The 27,809-nt window shown below is 42.6% G+C and overlaps 6 protein-coding genes across 6 annotated transcripts; 2 read left to right on the top strand and 4 right to left on the bottom strand.

Moving 5' to 3' along the window:
* Positions 1-2,805: 2,805 nt before the first annotated feature.
* Positions 2,806-4,971, bottom strand: EAF01_005523 (uncharacterized protein). Its single transcript, XM_038913776.1, has 2 exons — positions 4,632-4,971; positions 2,806-4,527 (listed from the first exon to the last, which is right to left on the bottom strand). The coding sequence occupies exons 1-2, from the start codon at positions 4,790-4,792 to the stop codon at positions 3,096-3,098; spliced, it is 1,593 nt and encodes a 530-aa protein (XP_038770225.1). The 5' UTR covers positions 4,793-4,971; the 3' UTR covers positions 2,806-3,095.
* A 426-nt stretch (positions 4,972-5,397) lies between these two features.
* EAF01_005522 (uncharacterized protein) lies at positions 5,398-7,474 on the bottom strand (the record flags this gene model as incomplete). Its single annotated transcript, XM_038913775.1, has 3 exons — positions 5,398-6,354; positions 6,402-7,282; positions 7,339-7,474. 3 exons carry the CDS (start codon positions 7,472-7,474, stop codon positions 5,398-5,400), a joined length of 1,974 nt encoding a protein of 657 aa, XP_038770224.1.
* Positions 7,475-7,912: 438 nt separating this feature from the next.
* EAF01_005521 (uncharacterized protein) lies at positions 7,913-8,783 on the top strand (the record flags this gene model as incomplete). Its single annotated transcript, XM_038913774.1, has 2 exons — positions 7,913-8,209; positions 8,265-8,783. The coding sequence occupies 2 exons, from the start codon at positions 7,913-7,915 to the stop codon at positions 8,781-8,783; spliced, it is 816 nt and encodes a 271-aa protein (XP_038770223.1).
* Positions 8,784-9,410: 627 nt separating this feature from the next.
* EAF01_005520 (uncharacterized protein) lies at positions 9,411-10,934 on the top strand (the record flags this gene model as incomplete). Its single annotated transcript, XM_038913773.1, has 3 exons — positions 9,411-9,498; positions 9,617-9,952; positions 10,003-10,934. The coding sequence occupies 3 exons, from the start codon at positions 9,411-9,413 to the stop codon at positions 10,932-10,934; spliced, it is 1,356 nt and encodes a 451-aa protein (XP_038770222.1).
* Positions 10,935-15,680: 4,746 nt separating this feature from the next.
* On the bottom strand, positions 15,681-19,536 carry EAF01_005519 (uncharacterized protein). Its single transcript, XM_038913772.1, has 3 exons — positions 18,945-19,536; positions 18,019-18,805; positions 15,681-17,826 (listed from the first exon to the last, which is right to left on the bottom strand). Exons 2-3 carry the CDS (start codon positions 18,395-18,397, stop codon positions 16,550-16,552), a joined length of 1,656 nt encoding a protein of 551 aa, XP_038770221.1. The 5' UTR covers positions 18,398-18,805; positions 18,945-19,536; the 3' UTR covers positions 15,681-16,549.
* Positions 19,537-23,300: 3,764 nt separating this feature from the next.
* On the bottom strand, positions 23,301-25,253 carry EAF01_005518 (uncharacterized protein; the record flags this gene model as incomplete). The annotated part of the gene is made up of 10 exons (XM_038913771.1): positions 23,301-23,351; positions 23,407-23,523; positions 23,623-23,765; positions 23,824-23,887; positions 23,937-24,076; positions 24,127-24,248; positions 24,298-24,615; positions 24,668-24,783; positions 24,839-25,029; positions 25,082-25,253. The coding sequence occupies 10 exons, from the start codon at positions 25,251-25,253 to the stop codon at positions 23,301-23,303; spliced, it is 1,434 nt and encodes a 477-aa protein (XP_038770220.1).
* Positions 25,254-27,809: the final 2,556 nt, after the last annotated feature.

Below are 27,809 nucleotides of genomic sequence, written 5' to 3'. Positions count from 1 at the left end.
ATGTTGATCTGAATTTTGGTTGTCGGAACAACTTTTAGACGGCTTAGAGATTGTTCAGGGTATACTTTGTGGATTATGTTTGGAAAAATGGACTGGTGATATTGAATGTACAATTACATAGAAGAATTGAGCTCAAAGAAGTTTGGAAATAACAATAAAAAGTTCATCTTCACTTTTCTGATTTTCCCGTCCAAACCACCGTGTACGTGCAAGCTGTTGAAATTATATTACCCATAGCGAGTAGATTCACTCTACCCATAAAGGGCTAAGGTGTATAATTTCATACATTTGTAGTAGTTAATCACACAAAAAAGTTGTTATTCATAGTCATCTGTCATAAAGGAGGTACAAATTCTCTTTGAGCACCCAAACTTAAACAAAGAACACCAACCACCATATCAAGCCCCGATTTCCACAGTTGACCTGAGATCAAACAATCACAACACGACCAAATTCCTCTGATTCTAGTTTTCGATTCAAGAATCATCATCATGCCTGAGAAGGGACGTTTCGCAAGTGCCACAGATGAACAATTGAGAGATGTGAAGTGGTTGAGGGCCCAATTCAAAGAATTTCAACAAGCTCAGGAAAGACTCGATATTGCAGAGAAAGCCATCCTTGAACTGCATACGTCAGTCAAAGAGCTTTCTGAAAAAAATCAAGAAGCTTGAGTCGTAGATAGAACTACTCTTTGTAAGTATCTCTCCTATAAAAGCCAAATCAGGAAAATTCTCTAAATTCTCACAAATGCTGTTAGCTAATCGATGGTAAAGACTGAAGATAGTCCATTTGACGGGATGACAGATATCTTGGGGGGAGGGATGGGCTGGCTGAGTCGGGTTGCTACACTGAAGTCCGAATTTCTTGGGTTTACTCTTGTAATGGGTCCACCAGATGGCCATTTTAAAGAAATGGTTTGGGCCCGAGAATCAGGAGCTAGCAACATATAGAAAGGAATAGTACAGCGCGAATCTCAAACATAGTCAATGAAAATCCCACATCGCGAGGTCTTAGCGATGCCACGCTAGTTCGCCTTTGCTTGCATATTTCTGCTTTGGGATTGGAACGGCTAGATTCATTGCGTGAATAAGATCCAGAATTCAAGCGCGCAAGTCATACGTTTCATGTCCATAGTTTGACTTCTATAGGATATCATTGTTGTTTAGTCGAAGCCCGTATGTCTCCAAGGAACCGTTGAGAAGAAACAAAATTCGCAGCTTCATTGCACTCGCATGGACAATCAAGTCGCATTTCTACGCACTATTGTTCGATATGGGGGAAAAAATAGAGCTTGAATGACAAAGCCTATATATTCAAGCATGAGCTGAGCAGTTCGGTCCAAAAGCATGACTGTGGAAGGATTTCATTGTTATGACTGTTTTCCAGCAATTATGACTGAGTTTCTTCTCTGTGAGACATCAATTTAAGGGTCATTTTCTCCTTGACATATCCATACTCCACAATCAGACAATTTAAGAAACAAAAGCCAACATATCCTCGCATACCAATACCAGAAAAGCCTCCCGAATCACTCTTTTATTCAAGAACTCAACCATCTGACAACGAGAAATCTGAAACATTCGCAACAGAACTGCATTTCGAAGTCAAGATGCCCTCCGCCGCCGATCGTTTCCAAGGTCAGCCCATTGAGAATGTGCGGGAGAAATGCGAACGTCAGAAAGTGTCGGCCGTGACACGATGCCTACAAAATAATTTTAGAAGAGAAGACGAGTGAGTAGCCAAAATGGTACGTCCAGCACGCCCCCTACTGACAAGTAGTAATTGCTAATAAATGACAAAGACAGCGGGAGACGAGCGGATTGGCTCTAGCTCTGGCTCCAAATACTAACAACTATCTCAGGATCAAAAGAGCCCGGCGCTAAATCAAGTGCTTCCTAGATTGAGCGTTTAGTCTGTACAACATTCTATATCGTACTTGGTCGTCTAGCCCACTTCTATCACTTGAAGCAAGGAGCCAGCACGCGCATTTTTGGGTCATTATTGTTGGTTTAGTTTCAGGTGTTCAGATACAGTACTAGGGCACAGATAATGACCGCTTGCCTTAATTACACTAAAAAAAAATAGCGAATTAGTATATCTTATATAATGATTTATTAATCATTATAATTATGTTTTTCAATTGAAACTTTTCAAATGAATCATTTATATAATAAAGATTTATATATTTTGTTTTTTAGAGTTTTAATATAAACTATAGAATTAGTATTTTATGATTGAAATAAAATCTTATAAAAGTTTTTCAAATTTTATTTATTAGAGGTTTACCTCCTTAATAATCTTACTGTCTACGAGGATTATAGTACTATATATATACGAAAAATGAAAACTTTTGTTTAGTAAGACTCATTTCAAGCGATCTGATTAATCAAAATGAATTTTAACTTTATTGACATTATAATATAGTATAATACCTAAAAACATTAAGTGTTTTTTTCAATAAGACTATTTTCATTAAATTAAATAAAGAATTAAAAAAGTAATAATTATTTAAATTAAATTAAAAACTTTTAAAGAATATAATTTTTATAATTCTAACTTAAATATAAGATCTATATAAAGAATTGAAGTTTATATATTATGTTTTTGAGGCGAATTAAAGGCAATAAAATTCTATAAATATATATAATCAATTCAGATATGATTATATTTAAATTCATTTGTTTTAAGGATGAATTTTGGTGTGATTTAGGCGATCGGTCATTATCTGTACACAGCGACTGTAGGAGCGGATAGAGGATTCTTCATCACAGGTATTAGATTTGGCATCGACAAGTTCAATTCCAAAATGCCAGTATAAACATTTGTTGGTCTATTCGTTGATTTGGAGGCTCAATGCTCTAGTACGAGTGGGTAATCTAGTCTTTAGATCACCGGCACTGGATGTTGGTGTTCTATCACGTAAATAATCTACCACATAAAGAAGGAAAAACTGGTTTGAAATGTCTTTTGATTTAATGTGTAAATCTGTCCTCATGTGCGCCCCGTTCCATTAAGCCCAGAATGATAAATGCCATGCTCCAGTATTCCAATATCTACATCTCCCCGTCACGTAATCTCGTGTCTTTATACACAACTTAACCCCAAGTCTTGAGTGCTTTCATGCTTCCCTCTTGATCGAGTGCCTTGTGCATGTCGAAGCTGTTCCACAATAGATGGGGCTCGTGACCCCAGCCTCTTCTCATACACTCGAACTCGGCCTTTCTGAAGTAGTCTTCCAAGATTGGCTTATAATCTGGATGAGAGCACTTTTCAATAATGACCTTGGCTCGCTCTTTTGGACTTAAACCTCGGACATCAGCAAGACCTTGTTCAGTAACGATAACATCCAAATCATGCTCGGTTTGATCGACGTGTGTGCACATAGGAACAATGCAAGAAACACCGTGAGCATCGGTCTTAGATGGTCTAGTAGATGGTGTGTGCATTATACTGTATTTAGAAGAACGGAGGAAATCAGCAGAGCCACCGAGGCCGTTCAACATGCGAGAGCCCATAACATTTGTGCTGTTTGCATGTGCGTAGATATCGACCTCAACTGGTGTGTTCATTCCGATAACTCCCAACCTTCTGATGATCTCAGGGGAGTTAGAGACTTGCTGTGAGCGAAGCAAAAGTTTATCGAAGTATTGCTCCCATCCATCGTAGAAGCGCTTGAAACCATCTGGGGAGAAACGAATAGAAGTTGCGGTTGCAAAGTCTAAACGTCCAGAATCGAAAAGGTCAAGGAAGGTATCTTGAAGCACCTCTGTCCAGACTTTGAGGTTTCTAAAGTTAGATTCGGCTAGACCACCAATGACAGCATTGGCAATGTTACCAATACCGGACTGAATTGGGAGGAGGTTCTTGGGTAGTCGGTCATGCTTCACTTCGTGCTCAAGGAATTCAATCAAATGAGCAGCAATTGCACGCGATGTAGCATCTTCTGGCGCATTTGGTACAGTTTGATCTTGATAATCGGATTCGACAATGGCAACAATCTTCTCGCTATCAACAGGGATTGAGGTTGTTCCAATACGGTCCTCTGGTGCCATGATCAGGTATGGTTTTCGCTTTGGTGGAAGCTCGGTCATGGTGATATCGTGTAAACCCTCAAAAGAAGGCATAGAGGTGTTGACTTCAACAATGATCTTGTCCGCCATTTGGATCAATTCTGGTGATGCTCCAACGGAAGCTCCAGGAATAATACCGCCATCTTCGGTAATAGCTGTGGCTTCAACAATAACCACATCCAGCTTTTTGTTGGGACGATCTTTTGTGTAAAATCCATAAACCAAGTCTACAGGAAACATAGACAAATGTTTGTCGAAGAAATTGATGTTGCCATTGTTAATGCCTTTTGCAATAGCTTTTCCGACCTGATGAGGGCTTCGTCGTTCGATCATATTCAATTCTGCCCATCGATTTTCCGTTTCCGCTCCAGAACTCGCACCTACGAAAAGGGAGTACTTAAGCTTGCCCTGCAAGTTGTTCTTCTCTACGTGATCTGCGAGCATTGTTGGGATCTTTCTACACAGTTTCGATCAGTATTGGTTTTCCGCTGAATCAATCATATACTATCATTTGACCCCTCTCTTGCTGAGCACCGCAGTACAACTGCAGTTGTTACTTACTTAGGATATCCAACACCTGTGAACCCAGACCACCCAATGTAAGCTCCATTGGGGAATAAAGGGATCAAATCTTGAGGATGAGCAAGCTTCTTAAGCAAAGATGGTCTCCTAACTCGAGATTTCAATGCAGCAGAAGCTGTCAAAGCTGCCGCAGATGCCATCTGGAGAAGATTGAGCTATAGCGACGGTATAAACACAAACAAAGCGAAAAAGCAAACAGGAGAGGAGAGGTGATGCAGAAAATAAGGTTTGAAGGTGGGAGATATCTACGTATTTAAAAAGCCATCGTATGATCTGTTTACTTCGGCAAGCATGGTCAAATTGTGAAGCTCAACCGGGTTTGCTGGGACGATGGCGCCCCGCAACGATCGGTTACAAGGAGATATTTCACTCCGTCATCGCAATAATTCGGTTATTCGGTAACATAACAAACACACTGACAGCCAACTCTACTGGAGAGTCATGAAAACTTAAGGAATTATGTTTCATTGGTGGAGAAGGTTGAAATTATGAAATTCTTGTTAACAGACAACTAATATACCATAGCTGTGTGTAATAATGACATTATCAAATTACGTTAAAGAAAGTTCACTTCGCAGCTCCAGCAACCAAACGCATACCCTTTGCCAGTACCTAGTAGTCAGTCAGTCTCACTCAATCAAGATCGTGTCGTTCAATGCTGGTGTCATTACACATTGAATTCAAGCCTTCATCTGAAGAATCATTATACGTTTATTTCATTGACTTCATTCTCTATACAAGTAGTTCAACGACGCCTTTGCTCCATATCCTCCTGTCGCGGAGGAGCCATATTCATGGCTTCTCTTGCTGCCCTTAACGCAGTCTGGTTTATTCTCAACTCTACACTGTAGTCTCCAAATGAATCAACTAGCTCTCGAAGTCCGCTTTTGAGGACGGCGAGGAGCAGATCAACCTCGGGACTCTCCTGTCTCCCTTCTACGTCGGTCCAATGAGCCCCCAATCCGATCCTAAAATTTTGCACTTGGATAATCGTCTTTGTATATGTTTCCACGATATCCTTGATGTCCTTCTGTACTTTTCCATATTTATCCTCAACAAGACTACACACAGCAAACCTAGTTATCGAGTCGATAGCATCAACGATAATACCTAAATCGCCATATGGTGTTCCCAGTACTACGCTTGCAATCTCCTTTCGATATTCCTGCCTGAATGGTTTTCCGAACGGCAGCTTGAGGATAATGATCGCCTGCTCCCGTAAAATGTTCTGTAGTCCTTCGGGCTGTTGAAATTTTGTAGGGAGTGCGGCTTTGATTGCTTCACTCTTCTTGTCGTCCTTCAATTGGCGGCGACGAGATATCTTATCGGGCGGTGATAATTCTCCTTGGGTCTTTGCAAATGAGCCCACGGCTTCTAAATAACGCCTGCTTCTTGACTCTGCTGGTTCGGATTTCTCAACAAGACCGCCCCTTGGTTCATCCTTGAGCGATTCGGTTAGTAAACGAGGAAGCGATGATATTGGTTCTATGGTTTCATGCTCCTCGTACACTTTGATCACGGGTGCTTGTTTTTTGGGATCATATTCCTCGATACGCTGGTTGATTTCATTAACGGTTTCAAGGCATGTCGCAAGGATTTGAGACCAAGCTGAACCACCAACACGGTCAATGTCCTCAAAGATGGCTTTCCGCCTTCCTTGGTATCGCTGAGCAATTTCTACAAGTTCCCAAAATGCGAACGCCTGAATGGTATTAGTACAATCTAGTAGGAGCTGCAGGGGGGACTTACTCTTGTTTGTAACTTTTTACCCTTTAATCCAGTTAACAAACTGCCATTTGGATCCCGAGACTCGTAGGTAATTGGTCTGTCGTTCTTCAAAGGGGCTTGCGCTACGTAAATAGAGAAAGCAAGATTTCCAAATTCCCACAATAGCGTAAGCATGAGCCCGGCAATGACTGTCCTAAGAACCATGGTCCAGTGAAAAGGTAGTTCACTCGGAGGAGTGGCAGCCTTGGGCAAATTCCAGAAAATCTTTGCAAATGACCGAGTAAAACCCCAAACACTCTCTCTAATATTGAATGTGTAAATCGGCAAGATAAATGGGATGGGAACGCTGATGTTCATAGAATAGATAAATGGAGATACTACTGCCATTATAGAAACACGCTTAAGACACTGAATGGCTAGAGGCATTGCCTTCGCTTTCAATTGTATCATTGGCAGTACGGTTGTGTGCGAAGGTTGCTCAGATGAAACTTCTGGCCCAGTCTTCGTGAGTGGAATGTCGATGCGATCATAGTCGTACCAAAGGTGGAATCCGGCTTGAACGAGAGCATTGAATAGAAGGAAGACGGTCAGATATATAGGTTTCTCGTTCAATATTGGTCGACTTGTTTTTGCTGCAAGCTTGATACGGTTAAGACCTGCGCTCTCAGAAACCGACCAGACGTAAATCTCGCTGAAAAACCATGCTGAAAAGAGATACCAAAGTGCTGTCTGAACCGTCTGGTATTTGGGCGCATACTGTGTAAAGGTGTGGAAGCTCGAGTTTGAGGTTCTGATTCCTACGTGTAATTGGGCTACTCGAAGGATGAATATCATAAATGCGCAGGTGAAGAAGAGACCGGTTCGGATACCCGCCCTACCCAGAGGAAACCATGACCAAAGGACTGTGAGACTTGATTAGCATTGCATATTGAAAGTTGTGAAGCTGAAGAAGACCTACACGAATTCCATTCCCCAATCCATACCGCTTCAACGTAACATACTGCTGCTAAGACAGCGGTTGCCAATGCAAATCTTCTGTGTAAGGCTGGAGTTAAAAAGTCCTTGTAAGGACGAATCCTTACTGCGGGTGGCATGGGTGGAAATTTTGTGAAGATGTTGCGTCTTAGAAGACTAAATCATCAATAGAAGAAATTGGAATCTACGAAAGGTTACTGATCATGTTGTCGTTGGAAAATTAAATAAAGAAAGCAACACACGGAAGAGCTTTTGTTGACATTCACTTTTCTAGGTAAAATAAATTTGAGTTGGTTGACGCGAAAGGCACTTGGGCACTTTGGTGGGTGACCCGCCCTAGGTTGGTAGGCGTGGTAGGTAAGGTACAGACTACAGAGTACAGTACGTCAGCCAACATAGGATATCACACATCAAACATCACATCACTCACCCACCCATCATTCCAGATTATCACAACCTTCGTGGGCGAAATAGGCAGCGAGCGAATTTGTACATAAAATCAATACCAAATCTACACTCATTTGAAAACGTCTCAAAACATCAATAACAAGCAAGTCATGTCCTTCGATCAGTTGTCATCAATGGAGTCGCAACCGACGACAATGCGAAGAGAGGATGATCCTCAATATGCGGACGATCCGGAATTCCAAAAATTATCGCAAGACCTTATGACAAAGCTCTTCTCATTGACAGGAAATATCTCAAGACTTTCAAATGAAATAAACTTGTTGGGAACGAAGAGGGACACGGAGAGGGTTCGGGAAAGAGTTCACGATCTCTTGGAAGACTCAAAGGATGCCTTCAAAGAGATTGGCGATGGCGTCAAGAAGATACAATCATGGGAGGATGTAAATGTAAGCAATAAGATGTCCTGTATGATATCGACGGGGTATTGATAGTTCATGATAGCCATCGCAAAAATACACTCAAACAAAACTTACGCGCGAGTTCCAAAACAACTTGACCGAATTCCAAAATGTACAGCGCCGAGCTCTCGAGAAACAACGATCCTCTGCCACTGCAGCACGAACGGCAATGGAAGAAGCGCAATCACCAGGAGCTGAGGGTGGCAATCAGTTTGGACAGCAACAATCCCAAGAGCAGCTTAGATTGGCTTCGCAGGATGAGGTTGATTTTCAAGATTCGTTGATAGTAGAGCGTGAGGCCGAGATCCGGAATATCGAACAAGGCGTCACTGAATTGAACGAGTTATTTCGAGATGTGGCACATATTGTCAACGAGCAGGGCGAGACTCTTGATTCGATTGCCAACAATGTCGAGAACGTACATACAGATACAAGAGGGGCTGATCTAGAATTGAGGAGTGCCGCTAGGTATCAAAAGAACGCTCGGTCAAAGGCTTGCTGTTTACTATTGATATTGGCGGTCATCCTCACTATTATTATACTCGCGGCCACCCTAGGCTAGGCGCACTTTTTTTTTGGAACGGTTCTATGTGTTAATATCCTTGGGGGAGTTTTGGCGTTTTCCCATGGCATCCTGCTTCCATGTCTTCATACTTTCATTGTCATTTTGTACGATTGTCGGCCAGAATGTTTTTAGAACGATTTAAATGAAGCAAGAGAGGGTGATAGGATTAGGTATTTTGTCACGGTCCTATTGTCACCTCTGAAACTAATATACGACTATTAAAATCCTCTGCGTCTACGTTGTTCGTCCGTGATTGATTGGCTATGTTTGTCAATTGCCCCAATGATTCATATTCCTAATGATGGCGGCTAAGATTGAAGAAAACCAGCGGCAAAAGCAAACTACATGAGTCCTAGCTAACAAGTGATTCTATCGGAAGATGCGATTGATTGATTATAGTGTACCTGAAAAGGTAGTTGGTATTGCTTTTTCTGTCCCCTTGGAAAACCATTCCCTTCGCATCGAAACTCATGATAGCCTGACATCATCACAAGGCTTCGTCTGTCACCCAAGCGCGTTCTCCATACTTTGGAAGATTCGCGTTGCCTTTTTAAAAAAAATAACAGCATATTATCACGTTAATACATATACTCATACTCGTACTCATCCACTGAAAATTTCAGTATGGGTATTGAATTGAATGAAGCTAGTCTCCAAAAGGCTTTCCAATCTCGTCCAGACTTACAGAATGCCATAGCGGCAGCATCACAAGGTAAAGTACATATCTCTCAGCCTTGCAAGAAAAAGAGGTATATATAAAAAGTCAATAATGCGCCAACAACCACGGAAGAATTGATAAGTTTGATACCCCAACTAACCTGTAAACATAGCTGGTCCAGAATATATTGAGCTATTCAATCAAATTTCCCTATATGTCTGCGAGACAATAACTCAGCAAGCATCAGAACCAGCTTCAAAGAAACGTCGCATAGATGAGAGCCTCGCAAGTCGAAGTATCCCGAATAGCACAAATGGCACATCAAACAGCGTCGGAAGCGCGCCTGCTACTGGAGAAGATCCAGTCTTGCTTGAGATAAAAGAGATATCAGTGGTGATACCGCAGCGCAAGAAATACACCCTCTGTTTCGCATCAACACATCTCTATGGACGATTACCGACCTCTGAGGAACCTGCGTCTGGCATGAGCTATGCCTGGAAGGACATTGGTACTACTCCTACTCTTGAACTACCGGAAGTTTGCTGACTAGTATCATAGAATACGTATTTTGCCTCCCAGTCCCAGAGAAAACGCAAAAACAATACAATTATATACTCTTCCCCAAGAATTCTATTATATCACCCTCCAAGCCTTCAGCGTCTGCACAGCCCGTACCTGAACCATTAGTTTTCACCATCACCGATGGAGCGCCAAAATCAGGGACTATTGCTGGAACAGATAGTTCAGCAGCTTCAGCTGTCTCCGATGACTACAAAACACTTTTTAACTGGGCTATTACCGCCCGGTTGAAGGCCGTCGGTAATATTCTCAAGATCACTGAATCGGACCCTAAGCTGTTTGCAAGTGCAGTCAAGCAAAGTCATCGACCAAGCGAGAAAGCGGTGCATGTTAAGGCATTCAGAGGATCTAAAGACGGGTACTTGTTTTTTCTCCCTACTGGAATTCTATGGGGATACAAAAAGCCATTATTATTCTTACCACACAACCGAATTGCTGCACTATCCTTCACAAATGTCTTACAGCGTACCTTTAATCTTTCACTCGACATTGACATGTCAGTCTCAGGCGAAGAAGAAACTACCGAGGAAATGGAATTTCAAATGATAGATCAAGAAGATTTCGCTGGCATAAACGAGTATGTACAGAGATATGGATTGCAAGATAAGAGCATGGCCGAACAGCGTAAGGCCAAGCGATTGAATGTGAACGTGATGAAGGATGAAGAAGGAAACGTTGTAGGAAATGCGGAAGCGGGAGAGTTGGAAAGGGCAGCGCAAGAAGCGGAACAGGCAGCGATGGACGAGGAAGATGAGGATGAGGAAGATTATGACCCAGGGAGCGAGGGTGAGAGCGAAGGGAGTGGCACAAGCGATAGTGAAGAGGACGATGATGAGAATGGGGAGGGCGGAGGTGCTGGGGATGATGAGGATGATGAGGATGATGAGGATGGGGAGGAGGAAGAGCTGTAGGAATGAGATGACTCATGTTTTGTTTCGAAACTGTAATTGTTGCTGATTTCCTGATAAGATATGCCTTTTCAGAGCTTCAGTTGGACAGATAGCAATTCGGAGGTGCTGAATAGCCTTTGTATGAGTATATGAGTAGCATCAAGGGTCAGAGTTTAATCAATCTAACCTATGGATTAAGTGCGTTTTTTCATCTTGAATCTGGTGGATAATTTTTGGAGTCTCAATGTCAACATAGGCCTACTGTAGTACTATGTCATCTGAAATGATCAAGGAGGATCACACTTTCAAATTGATTGTAAGTTCCATCATTCTAAAAATTTGTCACTTATCAGCCCTGGCATTATGAAGCTCCTCACATATGTTGCGATACAGGTCTGTTCATTGCTCTATCAAAGGGCTCATCTCAATCCTTCATTGCTCTTCTCTCCATGTGTATCAAATAATACAAGGATTGGGAGCTTCGCGAAGGGTACTCCTCCAGCAGCACAAGAGAAGACGGCAGTGAATCATTGGCGCTGTTTGTGTAGTTATTTCGATGTTGCCCTTGTTTTCGAACTGGTCCAGCTGCTTCTTCCCTATGTTGACGGGCTTTCGTATGTGTACATGTTACGGACGTTGAAACGGGGGCCAGAAGACTTTTGCTGTCCAGAACAGATTGTTATATCGAGGACATTGATCTGGATGATGCATTTTAGTACATATCTTCAGTATGTCTTACACTAACTACTCTAGATCCCCTGCCTTCTGGTGGTAAGTATGTTTACTCCATCCATCATACTTACTTCATACATGGAGTAGACTTGATCTCACAATGGCATCATTATTTCGTCTTGTTCAATTCAACCACAGTTACAAAGCTCATACCGGGATACTTTTTCCTAAGAGGGGGTATGTTCGTATCCCAGCAAGACCAACATCATACAACTCCATGATTTTTACTGGCATGATCAAATATTCTGACGGTCTGCATCATCCACGTAGAGTCCAGTGCACACAATGATCTAGTGGCAATACGTAGACAGATTGAAACTGAACGATTGCCTCTCCACGATTGTCTGACATCGTGCCATTGCCTGGATCATTAAAGCATCAGGGCGAACTGGGTAGCGAAACTCACCTTGACTAACTCATTCCATGCACTTGCATCGGAGCCATCATCCCAGTGAGAAGCCCTCATCTTCGATCCTCTTACAGGCGCATCTACTCTATTCAGAAGGTCGGCTCATCCACAACCTCCTCATAATTTTCATTATCCACTTGTAGTAGATTCACAAATAAAAGTCCACAAAGTATCTATCCATGACACATTCACCCCCACTGCCAAACCCACCGACATGAAAAATCTTCTCCTTACGCCATCATGCAGCTACAACCTTAAAAAGTTGGAATCTCGAACTACTGGTGACCCCACTGCCATCGACACCCAGCCCTAACGCCAAACTACATATAATCACTCAAGAAGAAAATAATAATAAAAACTCTTCACTCGATAAAATTTTCATACGACTCCGCCACTAAGAGTATTCTCTACATGCAGTACAAATTCGACCGGCCGATTCCGCCTGGAAGGCTGGAACGAAGAAGATTCAGCAGGGAATATACTCAACAGGGATTCTGCGCATAAGAACCTTCCGTATGTCGTTGGATTCGGATACGCACACCGAGAGACCTTGCTATCGGGATACAGTACCGAGACATTCTGTATGGATGGATTCCCAAACAACTTCGATCTACATCAAGAACGACGTCGTTGAGAAGCAAGTTTAGAACGGGCGAGAACCAGTTGTTGGGATCCTCCGGTGCTTATACTACTTTTGGTCTTTCCTCCACCTTCACTAGAACTGGGATGAATCAGGCTTGCTGTTTGAAAGCACATGTGTCATGTAGGCCCTGAAATAAACTTGAAAGGCACGTTGGCGTGGGGGTGGACTTGCAGTTCCTAATGCTCAATTAATGATGCATGAGCACGAGAAGCATGAGGTGACCCCCAAAAGAAAGCTTCAAAACCCAACAATCGGTATACATAAAACTATCAATACTAGGATTTTCGTAAAACCCCAATTCTAGACCTCTGTACCTGCATAGACTTACATCGTGGTTCCAACTCGATTGGAATGTACATGGTATCGTATGATTCTAGTCTGTGATTATACGATACAGGAAAAAGAGCCTTCTCGGGTAAAATGAAGGAGCTGAGTAGAGGGTGGAAAGGCTTCAGTGTCGTATTTTTGTGTATCGGATGTCTTTCCGTGCATATGGGCTTAGTTCGCAATATTTGAAGGGTCCGTTTGTGAAGTAGTCTCGAGGCAGGCCAAGAAATGTGATAAATCTATATTTCCGGATATGCATGTTGGAGATAATGGATTTTAATATGTAAATGAAATATAGAATAAATATCTCGAAAGGTTGTGCTTTGTCTATACACTGGCATCTGTATGCAATGTATAGTATATTGGCAGACGCGACAACACTTGCCAGAGATATTAACGAATGGTCTTCAATATTGTAACCCAAAGGTACTCACTCGTACGTGAATTCAAGTCATGCGACTTTCAAGAATTTATCTACTGTCCCTTCTCGTATAATAAGTATATTCGGACGAAATACCTCGAGAACTAGCATGCAAGAAGTCACTTGCCAATTCAATATTATACTCGATTTTGTTCCCTATCAAAATCATATCACAACATCTACCATACTACACTATAACGCCAACAATATGTCGTGCCTTTACCTTGGAAATCAAAAATAGGCACGGGAAATCGATCACCCTCACTCAATGGGTTCTCAGAATAGAAAACTAGCAAACTGCAGTATCACCTCCACCAATTCAAGACCCCGAAACGCCATCATCGTCGGACTCGGACGTATTGATAAACTTACAGTATACACCACAGCAGCAAGATCAACGTCCCCGAAAGCACTCGTGTATGTATGTATGTATGCATGTATCTTCCTACCTGCAAGCCAACGGGTCGAGTACATGGGGTTAATATGATGCATGGTCTGGCAAATTTCGAGTACCTCACAATACATGGATATACCAAACCTCGTGTGAAGAGGCCCAACGTTTCAAAGCATGATACTGTATTGACCGTACGAGTACATGAAGTGTACGTAGCAACATGACCAGCTTCGATCATCACGACATATCATTTCCTTGGTACCACTCGTGAAGCCCTATGGCGATAACGACCGCTTTCTCATACCACGGATGATAGGACCATGGGTACATGGAAACGGACGGGTCAAGAAAATGTGCTCGAGCCGTTCAGTCAGTTCGTCCAACCCCAGATCAACAAGTTGCTACAAGCCTTATGGCAGTTCACAATACCGGCTGTACGCATTGGCTCATGCGTGCACTCTCATCTGATTAGGGCTCGAGTTGACTGAGTTGTATTCCATAGACGGGAATGATGTGAGATTAGAGTCAATGAGAATGGACGAGGCTTGTCCCTTGAAGAATCCCTCCCTTCTCCAGCCCGCATCTGCAGATAAGTTTAAGAGGCGAGATCAGATAGGCTTTTGAAGAGGAGTAACACGAAACTCGTGCCTAATTTCCTTTCCTGCCCCCCTTCAACGTGTAACTTCCTGGACGTAGCAATGTACATACTACATGATAGCCTATCGTAGCTTATCGTGAATTCGCCCAGAACACTTCATCCCATCCCATCAAATGAAGTCCTCCTCTGTATTGTAAACACTACTTACCATCCAATATCCTTGAAAACTCATCCTCTTAAAAACTTACTTTCCCAAACCTTACCAATAGCACTCCTAAACTATAACCTAAAAGCCCCAATTGGAACTTTCCCATATGTTCGCTGTTAGTATGTATAAAGTGTTGTAATGATTAGACCCCCAAACCTTTCCCAAAAACGTGTGGACGCAGACAAATAGAGATACGCCGATTACACCGATCACATCAACAGCGTCATAGCAGCATACACACAGCATGCACACCTCCAGCTCCAGACCAAGTGCAGCGTCGATCCCCTAAATAGGAAAAGAGGAAAAGACATTCGCCTCAAATAAGTAGTCGTTTCGAGCGGTGGAGGCTGTCCGTTCTTTTTGAGTTATCTACTCGGTAGTGTCTGCTAATTATAATCAATCGTATTGGCTTGTTTCAACCTTCATTGCCCAGAACTGCAGGTACACTTTTTTTGAGCCCTAGCTACGCACTCACTTCCTTGCATGTCCAGATTCTAGCTATACTTCTCTAATGAAGTCCATGCATTGCTGTCCGTAGAATACCAAAGAAGCTACGAGGATCTTACTACTGTAGGTGCTTGAAAAATTTCTTATATTGAGTTTGCAACATATTGTTGAATCCTGCCCCGGTTTGTGCTTCTTTTAAATCTAGTTGCCTTTTACAACCGGAAAATAAGTGCCCGATCCGATATGATACCACTTAAAGTTACAGGGCAACAAAAGGACGGTTTCAAGAAACTTCCTAGATACATTTTGCTTTATGTTATTAGTCGGTCGAGCTTGAGGTCTATTAACGTGTCTCGAACGTGTCATGCCCATGCCTTTAAAATATGATGAAATCACAGAGCATAGTTAGTGAAGCTAGAAAGCCATACTAGAAAGACCGCAGCGTTAAACCGTCCAAAAAATTTGTAGAGAAATTTGTAGGATTCTGGAAGACGCTTCGAAACTCAGTTAGTGCTGAGAGGTCAACATTATTAGAGAGTATTCCACATGTGATTGTCGTCACACCAATCGAGATAAAGAGCCAATGTGTTGCTTAGATAAAATGTTTTTCCTTTTTTTCAGTAGTAGGGTATCTAGAACTAATATTCAAAAATCCTCCATCCGTCTTGATTACCACCTCATTTGTTCAATCCCTTCATTGACTGGCTAGCTTTGCGCTTTTCCACATTGAGATCTTCGTTAAAACGATAATTCCAAGGATAGCCGCCATTGCGTTGTGTTGCGAAATATTCCTCCATTGAATATCACTGTTCATCCACTTCCATTGCCCTCCCACCCCTGGTTCCACAAGGTCGTCCTTGTCCTTCCCACCGCACCACCCTTTGATCACCTGTCTAATCTGACCCATCCTCCCCCCTGGTATCCCTTTACTTGTTGCCGGTATATTACAAGCAATGCGCACAGGTGTTTGCTATCCCATTATACGCCCTCTTAGGGGACTTTTGCCTAATCCCATCCGATCCGATAATCCAAGCTCCTGTTCATCCCCTTAGCCAAGCCAGTCTAGACCCAGCTCCAATCCCAGTGAATTTTTTTGCGCTCCAGCTCCATCACTTCACGTGAAAACGCAAATAACAAAGGAAATAAACGCATGAGAGGAGATTATCCATAGTATCAGCATGGATAATTTCAAATAAATAAAAAAGTAAACAATACACAAGAATAACAACAATGCTATAAAAAAAAGGATGGTAAAGATCCCGGATCTCAAATTGGTATTTATCATAGTTGGTTGCTAAGGAGTGTTTGGGTATAATAAAAATTCGTTTCGTTCGTAAAGTCGTTAAAAAGATATGGCGGGACGGTACAACCATCAACCAACCGGAAGTAAAAACAGGAATAAAATCATGGCTCGTGAGGGCCAGAAGCTTCTAAGAGATGCTTTGTTTCGATGGCATTCAAGCTTTCCCTAATCCCACGGGAAATTTATCAGTGAGAAATCGGAGAAGCTTGGCTTTCTTGCTGGGGTTTCGTCGAAGTTGTGCCGCAGCTTGAACCATTGGCCCAACGATATCTTCGTCGCCAAGCTGAGGAAATTTGCCTTCGCTGCGTGGATCGTTGAGTGACGGAATTTTGGTCATGACGTTGCTTGAAGAAGAATTGCTGAGTGTGTTATGTTTTAAAGTAGCGAATGCGTCTGTGGAGCTCTCAGCTGTGGTCGCAATTGTGAGTTCGTTGTTCTTCATCCACTGGAGATCTATTTGGGCCCATTTTTGCTCGGTCAACTTGTAAGTTTTTGAAGTAACGCCATAGTGTTCACCTGTACGAACGACATGTTTGGTGTAGTTACAACGTGCAAGGTCCCAGTCGGCTCGTAGTTGCCGGCAAGCTTCAAGATCAAAATTCTCGGGAATATAAGGCTCAGGATGAATCACAAAGTTAGCATGGCCGAGTTTGTTCGCCCACTCGTCGTTTTCCTCGGCGATGAGAATCGAGGGCATCTCTAAGGAAGGAATTGTGTAATTCGATCTGATTGTCGATCGATGGAAGGATGAAACTGAGGGCTTAGTACTCAGGGGCGGCGATGGGATTCCGGGTAATTGGTATGTAGTTATGAAATCAATTGGCGTGTTGGTACCAGATGTTAGATCACTCGAGTCAGCGACAGAGGGTGATTGTAATGGCGATTGCATTTTGAATTGGGCATTGGCTAGAACATCGGTCATGAGAGGTGGAAGTAGTGGCGTGCCAGCTAATCCTTCTTCGAATTCCGATGTGCTAGTTTTCGCCTTTTCGATATCGAGGAAGGATGTTGTGGAGCTGTTATCACGACCTCCAAAAAAGCTTCTAGATGGAGTGGGTGGTAATTGAAGATCAGAATTGTCGTCTATAGGTCTACGGCCGGAATTTGATCTTGATGAGGATCTACTAGACGGAGCCCTCGAGGTTGCATAATCTCTTTGTGTATCAGATGATATAGATGCTGCTGATGAACCGGCACCTTTCCTGGAATTCCACTTGCGTGCGAAAGAGGGGAACTTGGTTCCGAGTCGAGATGTGAGCCCATTGAGTGGCGATTCGTTTCCTGTCCTCTTCCTGTATCTTGAATTGATTGAGAATTCTCCATCACTAAAGAATTCATCGGAAAGATCATAATCAAAGTCTGGATTGGTAGACAATTGAACTGAGCTTTGGGCCAGAGATGTATCGCTATGCAAGCAATACAGATCGTCACCTACATCACGAGAAGCAAGGATTAGCTATCATCCTTCAAATCTCAACCAATGAATATGTATGTATGTCGCGATGATCGACTACCCCGCGTAATCATCACAGAAGGGTAGACAATAAGTAAACATATACTACATGAAGATTTTATGTGATGCGCATAGTGCATAGTAAGAGTAAAGGTATGAGTGAGACTTACACAAGCAGTTGTATAATTCATCGCAATCCAGGATATCGTCATCGTCGTCATCTTCAAACATAAAGTCATTTTCTCGTTCGCGGGGAGGTTCTTCTTGAACATCAGGTAGTGATCGCTTTCCAGGTTTATGGCTTGTGAATGTGGGTGAAGAAGGACTCTCGTAGAGATATTGAGATTCGATTGACGAAGCTGAACTTGGGTGCCTCATGTGTCCGCGTGTAGAGAAAGTTGGTGTGACTGGTGATGGTAGCTCTGATGCCGATGAGTTTTGTGTGTGAATTGAGCACGAAAGATCCATATCTAATTCTGGTAAGCTCTCTCTAGCTTTTCTATCTGCGATATGGCCGGGAAGGTGAAATTCAGCTAATCCTGTTGGCATGTTGAAGAGTCGACGAGTATGTAGTTGATCGAAATTCTAGAGGCTGGTCGATATAGGCGACTTGTACTGTATCGATAAGGGAGTGTACTTGTTCAATTAAAACGGGTGCGAGTTTGAAGTGCAATTGACAACATAATATGAAGGTAGTTGATCTCTTTTTCTTTCGGATGAATTGATGTAGAGATACCCAGGTAAGGAGACTGTACAAGTAACTTGTTCACAACTTGGAATCATACGTGGACGTTTTTTGAAAGTTATGCGTTTTCCAATGGACCACGTAGTTATGTGTATAGGTAGGTAGGTAAGCAAGTGAAAGTGCGCGCGGCGGTGGGAGAAATGTATAGGATAATATGAAGACTTGAATGCGTGCGTGGTTGGGAATTCTGGATCGTGTCGCGAACTTTTTTTCTATTCCGCAACCAATTAGATATTGCTCTCCCTAGTCGCTCTTCTTCTTTTTTTCCTCGTCCAATACCCTCACGTGGAGGATTAACTTGGAAAAAAAGAAAAAGAACTTGCATAATTTCGGGGACTAAGTCAGACTTACAGTAATTGGATCGATGGTTTGATATTGAGTTATTGCATTCGAGTGATATGTATGTGTGTATGTGTGTAGGTATGTATGTATGAATGTAGTAGTCTGTATGTATGTATGTAGTGTCGTATGTGGTAGTAATGTTTGACAAGAGGGCGGAGGGATGTATGTGACGGGGTACGACGGTGAAGGGGGTTATCGGAAGTGTCTGGGGGTGGTTATTCTTGCGGTATAACTGGTTGGAAATGGGTCCTGCTGGTTGATGAAGATTGATATAGATTGACGAGTGGATTTGGATGATTGAAAGACGGAAGACGGAAGACAATGAACAAGTCAGAAGGTTTGGCAAGAGATAGAGATGGGGGGGGGGAAGTCGAAGTGAAGTTTGAGAATAATTGGAAAGTTCCAAAAGAGTGTTGTGGATGTCAATGTGAATGTAAATGAGAATGTGAATGTGAACGAGACCTCTGAGACCTTTCAGAACTCAGACCCGTGGGAATGGATGGTAGATCTAGGTATGGAGTAGAATAGGACATAGCTAGTCGACTCCTAGTCTCGTAGTCTTCTAGTCTTCTAGTCTCCCAATCTCCCAGTCTCCATCCCAGTCTCCTAGTCTCCTAGTCGTTCCAAATTTGTGTTTGTGTTTTGATATGACCCATTTATTATTTTCAAATAATACTAGAACCTAGGACGTACGGAGCATTCCCACGGGGGGGGCTTGGGGGCAGTATGGGTGTGGATGGGGATGTAGATGTAGATGTGGGCAATGATCAATTAGCAATAATGAATGGACTTGGAAAGAAAGAAAAAAAGATTGTGATGTGAAGCCGTATCGATCATACTATCCCATACCTCACTATTTTAACATCATCCCTATGAATATCCGTTATACATTGTAGAACATTCATACTCTTTCTGTAAGTACCAAACGACAGGGTAGTAGGTACCTAGGTATACACGACTACACCACTTAATCGTGCTCTTCTTGACTTGTTTTCTTTCTTTCTTACTTACTTACTTCTTGCCCTCCTCCCCTCCTCCCTGCCCTGCCCTGCCCTGCCCTACCCTGCCTTGCCCTGCCCTGCCCTGACCTATTCATGACTTCTTGATAACTCTACAAAGTAACAGTATTCCTTTTCTTTTACAAGGTATATAGTAATAGTATCTCCTAGGCACACTGTACATCGTATAATACCTACTCCACTCCGTACAGGCGTAAGCTCAGGCCCAACTTCCAAGCCAGGTATCTCGGAAAAGTCCACTTTTAACTTCTTCTTCTTCTTCCCCCTTCTGCTTCTCTTGGGACCATTGAACTCTGCATCGACCGTTGCGTCCTTGTCGATAAGTAGCCTGTAACCAATAGCCACCAAACTCACGCGGCGTGAAGCGTCCATAGCTTTATCAAAGGAGACAGACGGATTGGGGGATTGATGGACAGATGGCAATCAATACCTAGATGATTTTAATTGGTAGAATGTTCTTTCGAAAGAACGTGCCGACGGATATCTCATACATTACTACTACATACTTGTTAGGTACGAATATCTAACACATTACCATACATTACTACATTACTACATGACGATTATTTGACAATCTATTCCTCTTCTTCCTATACTTATCTCCAAAGAGGCAGCTTTTGTATTGCATTTGATCATGATGCATAGTCACATGTTACCACATGTTACCATACCAATTCATTCATTCATACCTTATTAATATGTAGGTAGTAAATATGTAGGTGTTTTGACTATACTCGCTACACATGTCCTCTTTTCTTCCCTTTCCTACTTGCCGCTCTTCTTCGATCGTTCGGAGCTTGCGCAAGACATTTGAATACTGTACCAACGCCAGCGCCAGCGCCAGCACCACTACCAATACCCCGAAAGGCCTTAGCAACGCCCAAAAACTTGGCTGATCTCTCAAGCCTCAAGAGTCGAATACAGACAGTCTACATATAGACTCCCTTCCCACAAGAGATCTTCCAAATGACTTTCTTTATATGGATTAGTGGAAACACCGATATGCCGTCGGAACTTCTCTTCCCATCCCTAATTGTGAGAAGTCCAGATTTCTCTCTCACATAATGAGCGGGTCATATCGTTATTCTCGTCATGGATCGATCCTCTTTTTTCAAACTAACTTTCTGCTCCGGAATCCGTACCGTACACTATACAGAATTCTATCGACATCTCCTCACCCCTACCCGTACCCGTTCAATCTATGCTTGCTCGTGATAATTAATATCTTTGTTCTATCGTATAGATTGATGTAATCTAGGGGCATTCGATTCATCTTTCCATAATCCTAGCTGACCCAATCGAATAGGGACTAAACAAGGTGTGTCGGACACTATATACCGACTTGGAAATAACAGAAAAATGGCAAAGGGAGACGGATCCCAACGCGTCGGGGAACAGGGTTAGGATGAAAAAGTCGGTCTTATTACTTATTACATGATACATCCATAGTCAGTGGTTGATTTTAGTTGAAAGGTCTTTTGCTGGTATTAGGTCATAAGGCGGAAAAGAAATGCTTTTCACGGCCCGCCCAGGAAGATAGTTGAACGGAAAATCTTTGACAAACTAGAGAATTTTGGGAATCTAATATTGTTCTAATTATACCACTGAGGATGAAACTGAGACAATCGCCGTTGATTTAAATTCCGACCCAGCCGTGGTCTGTTATTTATACATATCTAAACAAATGAGAAAGGCGTTACGCTGAAGAAGGCTCATCAAGTCTTTATCAGCTTCTATCGAACTTAAGCTTTTTTTCTTCAGATGCAAGATGGAAGGTGTAATAATGACGAAAGGTTGTGCAAACAAAAGCATTAATGCACTGTGAAAATATTCAATCTACACCTAAACTGGTGATCCTCTGTGTGATTTATGCGCGCATTGTCTAGATTCCCTTATTGAGGCTAAGCTTTGCCCTGTCAAAGTCCACAGCATTTGAGACACCCCTGGTGCAGGAACCCGACCGTCGATCCAATGATCGAGGGCCATGCCGTTGTTTCTCGTTGTTTCAAGCAATGTGTGCTACCCTGTCCCTAGTCCGCCTCGCGATTCATCACATCTGATATCTTGTTCAAGCTGTGCCAGGAAATACATTACCGCCCGCCTTGCCTTATCGATGATGAGAAGAGACGCCATGCGCATGACTTTGAAAAAGGTGTGATCTCTTGTTATTTCTGTGAGCAAAGTTTCGGAGGTGCAGTAACAGAATCGAACTCAGTTGCTTGTAAAGCTTCTCGTCTCTACGAAGTATTTCAATCAACCCAGAACAACTTGTTTGCTAACTAAAATGGACCCTTACCAGGTCAATGAATCAATCAATCAATATCCGTGCGGAAGTGGAAGGATACAGATGCCGCAAACTTTTAATTGGCGGGTTAACCAAATGCTTCGTCAACCCACTGGTAACACGGAGTATGTTTTTGGGCCTACTTAATACCCCACAGTCAGGACCATAAAAGTGATACCTCTGTAGAAGAACAAAAAAGTGGAAAGTTGTGAAAGCTCTCACTCATCTTTGGAGGAAGTAAACAAAAACAAAGTGCACTGTTCGCATAACACTCTTTACGAGGCAACCCCTCAGCAATGTAATAATCTCCGTTACATATGGTCTCGCAAACAATGAGTAGTACAGCATACTCAACAACCTCTGGTTCCAGTTCATTTTATGGTACTGCAGTGTCTTGAGCATCCTAAGGCGGATGACTAAGAAAGCACCTTGACTTGGGTACTAGATATCTACTGATATTTATAATAACTGCAGACTAGTCAAATAAAAGCTTCGCTGTTGTTTGGGTAATTTTTGGGTGGGAGTTCTTAAGTCGCTCAAAACATGGATCAAAATGATGATGAGTTGAGTTCGATCGACGTGGTCCAGACACCCAGCCTCCTGATTTAGCCAGTCCTCGCGTGGAGTGTTCCGTTTCACTATGACCAAATTCAACACCTAAAAGCTCCATTGGTCGCTAATAAGAGTAAACGCGACATGAGAAAATAAAGTGCAACTCAAAATATATAGGCTGGGCACACGAATATTTCGCTTTGAACATCATTACGCTGAGAGAAAATCAAGATTCCGTATTGCATCACAACAACGAGCAATGTTCAACGTTGTAAATTAGAAATCTAAATCTCGTTGAAGCGGCGGACAAATAGTTACCGGCACACTATTGCAACGTTGCTGCAGTCCATCACGGCCGCCAAACGAACCAAGCAAAATTCGCTAGTGCACAAAGAATAGTACCTAGATATTGGGACAATTGTACACAACCCTCGGGTAATCTCCTGCCATGTGAAATATGCCACGTTCTTCCACCGAGGTCTTTATCACAATCATTGATTGATTGATTATTCAAACCCAATGTTGAGTCCAAATTTCTCGTTGAGCTTCGCTTCCCTCGAACTTATGATCTCAGCATTAAACATACAGGGAAGAAAGGGTATGCAGTGAGACGTACCTTGAATGGTACTTCTGTAATATCCTGGAAACCCTCGATTAATTCAGGTCGTTGGTATCTTGAATTGAAGCTTGTGAAAGCCAATTTAGGAAGTATCTTTCTCTTTTCACGGTTCATCTATATCGGATTAGAAATTCATAGCTTAGGAAAGACAGTATGACATGGATCCTTCTCGTGAATGAAGAGGGTAATCCATCGGAGTGAAGAAAGACGTACGGTTTCATTCAAGGCTCGCACAGCATCGTTGTGCTCGCATACTTGTGCACTTGCTAGGAAATGAACACAGCGGATCGACACAGAATGCTTGGCAGCCAGTGCTATCCATTTACTGCGAACATCTCGATCTGCATTAGTATTGTCTAGAGGATATCAATTTTGCTGTCCTCGTAGAGATGCAGTGCAAGCTCGACTACTCACCCACAACCACAGACCTCCCCTCATCTAAATATTGACCAGCGACTTTAAAACATTTATCACGCTCCTCGGAAGTTAGCCTCTGTTCTGTGATCGCTGGCAAATGCAGCACATACTGTCTTGAGGATGTCTTGGTTAACTCTGGCATAACCAAGAGGTTCCAACTGCTTCCAATAGAATGTAGATTTTCCGGCGCCAGGACTACCACAAAAGATAACTATGTCTTTCGGGTTGTCTTTTTTGTACTTTGGAGACACTGAAACAATGTCAAAAATAAATCGGCCAGACAAAATCAATGATACCAACCTGTGGTGTCTTCACAGTTGTAATCTCCTGGTTCGAAGGTGCGAGTGAACGGTCTTGGTGTTTCGTCGAGAAAATATTCTTCGGGAGTGTAGAATTTGATCCCGGCATTCTCAGCGAAATTCCTGCAAATGTCAACAATCGATCCAAATTAAGAGCCCCCGAGAGAATTACCGATCTGAACAAGAGAAGTCTTTTGGTTTTCCGGTACTTGCGTGGCGCCCGGCAGCATCTCCAACAAAAATAGATTCTTGAAGTTTGAAATCACCTGGAAGATGGATATCATAGTCTTCAAGTAACTCCTTCCACATGCCCGTTCGTGGCTTCCGGTAAATATCCTTCTCTGTTGCTGCATATATGCTCACTGGGATATTGAGATGATTGAAGACTGCAGATACCTTCGCCTTGAATTCAGCAAGTCGAGCTTTGGGGGATTTGGGGTCCGTTTTGAGTGAAATACCAGCTTGGTTGCTGATCACAACGACACGAAAACTGTAGAACATTCAGCAATTCGGAACGATATACAAGAAAATGTGCTACTAACCCATCGTCTAAGTATAGTTTTCTGAGAGTACCAGGAACCGATGGGTGCCACCACTTCCAATCTTGGCCATTGGTAGCATGTTTCTTTCCAGACGATGTTTGTATGAGAGTGGAGTCCTATAGCAAGATATTACTAGGCTGCTACTCCAAGTATTGCAAAGTGAATACTCACAAAATCGAAAGCAGCAACTTTGTTTCGTGCGGAATTGTGTGATAAGACTTCCTTGCCTGAGCTGTTCAGTGGTTCATACTTGCCAACCAGCAGCGTGTTCGGTGAATCTTCATTTGGTGCGCGTTCTTGCCAGGAAATTTTCTCAGGTAGTTTTTGTGACGTGGGCGTGAAAAACGATGCAACATCAGTCTCTTTCACTTAATTTAGCCAACAGATCTCACATAGCTAAAAGGTGAGTCTTACGTGTTGTTGTAGACTGTACTTTGCGACGCAATGGTGGAGGTGATATTGGGCGGTCAGTACTCGACTTTCTCTTCTGTGGATTACTAGGGCTTGCCATAATTCTCCAAATATATCTCGAGGTCGGTGCCCAGAGATATTTTGCTGATATAGCAAGCAATTTGATATCAAGCATGTATTACTGGCTTTCTTCTCTATTGCCTCTGGCCTTTTTGTTGATCAAGTACAAACTTTCCAAGCTGCGCACGAGCCAATCACGAGCCAATCACGAAAATCACGTGCCATTTAAAACAGCCATTGAAATTCCAATCCTTCCATTCTACGCAAACAAAGCACATACACCTGAATTCAGCCTCGACTCTTCCCTTCTACACACACCTTAGGGATTGTATATTTCTAAATACTACATAAACACCCGAGAGCTATTGTTGTAACTGTAAGAAAAGTTGCATATAAGATCAGGCAATTACCACGGTTAAGTCGTCCGTTCTGCAAGCACCATCCCCTACAGCTGTTGTTATTATTCCTTTGAAATTGTCAGCATGCTACCGTTTTCTCTATAGAGAAGTTCTACTCTTCCACATATTGATCTTTCGTGGCGATTGTGTTTCCATGATAGCTGCATTTGGTTTCCAGTCATGTTGTCACGCATGAGTGCTCTGCGAGCTCCGGAATCTGTTATCCCTTGCATATAAAAGCTGTGATGCACTAGAGTATATTCTGACTCTTCATTTACATTAGATTATCTGTTATCAGGATTTCACTGAAAAGTTTCGTGAGACATGGTTTCAAGGCACGTTAAGGTACACTTGGGGTTTGGATGCTACAGACTAGGATCATTCGGGACGGTCGGTGTCTAGCCAAACATCGGCTGCCATTAATTCATAGAATTGCAGATAGCATGTATGAAGAAGTTGTGTTTAACCAGCGCGTCTTACTGTCAAGCTATATAGACATTTGCTAGAGGGTGATGGTGATGATTCACTTTCTCTGCTATGATATTCCAACAATCTTTATGTCCGTTCTCTGCCAACCTCGTAGTCTCTTTTTTGTTCTGGCGGCTCCATATCGATTGAAGCACTACCGGGACCCATTTGGTCAATCACAAAGCCAGCTCCGCGTACATTGGCTTATCTTGTCCATGCAAGTCGTATGCCTGGCTCATTATTCCGCGAGCCGGCAGGTCGATCATCCTACATCATATACATTTATATATTCGTAGAGGATCATGACCTGCCCCTTTACTTGTCGTCCATCCGCAGTCCATCAGTCATCATTAAAGAGGGTACTTATGAGATAATTGATTTTGACTATGAAACTAACTTTAAGTGGCCATCCACAGTCAGTGATCACAATGGAAGGATGAGAATCACTCAATATTCACTAATATAGCATGTTCAGCCAATGATTTATGGTCGTCTTCTGGTTTCTAATCAGACCTCTGGGATACAAATGGCTTCGAGTCAGATGAGCCTGCCCCCAGACCACTCCGAGCTAGTATACTCTATAGATACGGGTTCGAACGGCAAGATATGCTGAGAAAAAGCTTACGAATGAAGCCTATCTCTAGTATTTGTCTAAATACTTATCGTTTGGGTCACTCTGTGTGTTTCGGTTGGCCCCTTCTATCATGGAAAGGGCGAAGGAAAATTGACCGACAGGTGCAAGTACTGTCTCGGAGACAGGATTGCTTGCTATTATCTGGGAATTTGTGTATTATTCCCTATATGATCAGGATGCAGTCCGAAGTTACTGGATGCTACTGTTGAATTCTCAGACTTGCTTCTTAACAACCAAAACATGATGTTTCCGCTATCATGATTGTCTTCTGCTTTGGTGCATGCAAATACATTTTTTGGTACTCGGATCGGTTTGGTATCAGAATTCATTATGAACTATATCTATAACGCCGTGTCCACGTGTTGTATACCTCCTTAATCTTTAACTCCACATTCTGCATCCGTAAGCCGATTGTCACAGTTGATGCAAAACCACGAAACACTTTGGGGTCGCATTCATCGACCTGAGAGTTTCATCTGTACAATAACTTCAGACTGCAACTTGCTGCCACCCTTGTTTTTCCAAGTCCAATTGTAAGTCAGTGTCTTGTTATAAGTACCCTTCAATGCCGTGATTTTCACCCGATTTTTTGAAGTTCTACATCTCACCAAATAGATCACCCTCGCTGTCCTGCCCCAGGCTTCAACGTAATAGTAGCTTTACAACCTCATACGTCAACTGTGATTGTAGCTACAATGTGCGGGTCATGCCATAGTTTTTGAATCTGGAACTCCGTGGCAGCATTGTACATATCTTGATATTGAGGTGTGATTGAACTAGCGGGCTTCTAGCCACAGATTTGTGCACTCTAGAGCTTTCATGATCCATTGCCCATGCGAAGATCATGATTGTGCGGTTACTACGATAACTTCCACAATCTTTGATGAGCATATATTCACTAGATTGTGCATTTTAACATGCGCTGCATTCTTTAACTAATAATCTTTCAGAAGACATATATCTATACCTTCTCAAGTGTAATATTCGACCCGCTCTGTTGATTCGCCGCCAATATCAAGTCTAAGGGCTCATGAACCTCCAGAGAGAATATTCCATTAATACATCCTAAGACAATCAAACATAGCGGCTCGTCATACCCGATAATCAAGCTTTGCCATACGATAAGTCTCTACACTTTCTTATACATTCCGAATCAGATAAAGCAATGACT

Source organism: Botrytis porri (genome assembly GCF_014898465.1).
Source record: "Botrytis porri strain MUCL 3234 chromosome Unknown BPOR_007, whole genome shotgun sequence".
NCBI lineage: Eukaryota > Fungi > Ascomycota > Leotiomycetes > Helotiales > Sclerotiniaceae > Botrytis > Botrytis porri.
This window is presented reverse-complemented; position numbering and strand designations above follow the sequence as displayed.

Coding starts and splice junctions, on each gene's coding strand:
- EAF01_005523 (XM_038913776.1), bottom strand. CDS start 4,792: ATGGCATCTGCGGCAGCTTTGACAGCTTCTGCTGCATTGAAATCTCGA. Junction 4,528..4,631: donor ACAGGTGTTGGATATCCTAA/GTAAGTAACAAC, acceptor GAAACTGTGTAG/AAAGATCCCAACAATGCTCG.
- EAF01_005519 (XM_038913772.1), bottom strand. CDS start 18,397: ATGCCAACAGGATTAGCTGAATTTCACCTTCCCGGCCATATCGCAGAT. Junction 17,827..18,018: donor TGAATTATACAACTGCTTGT/GTAAGTCTCACT, acceptor CTCGTGATGTAG/GTGACGATCTGTATTGCTTG.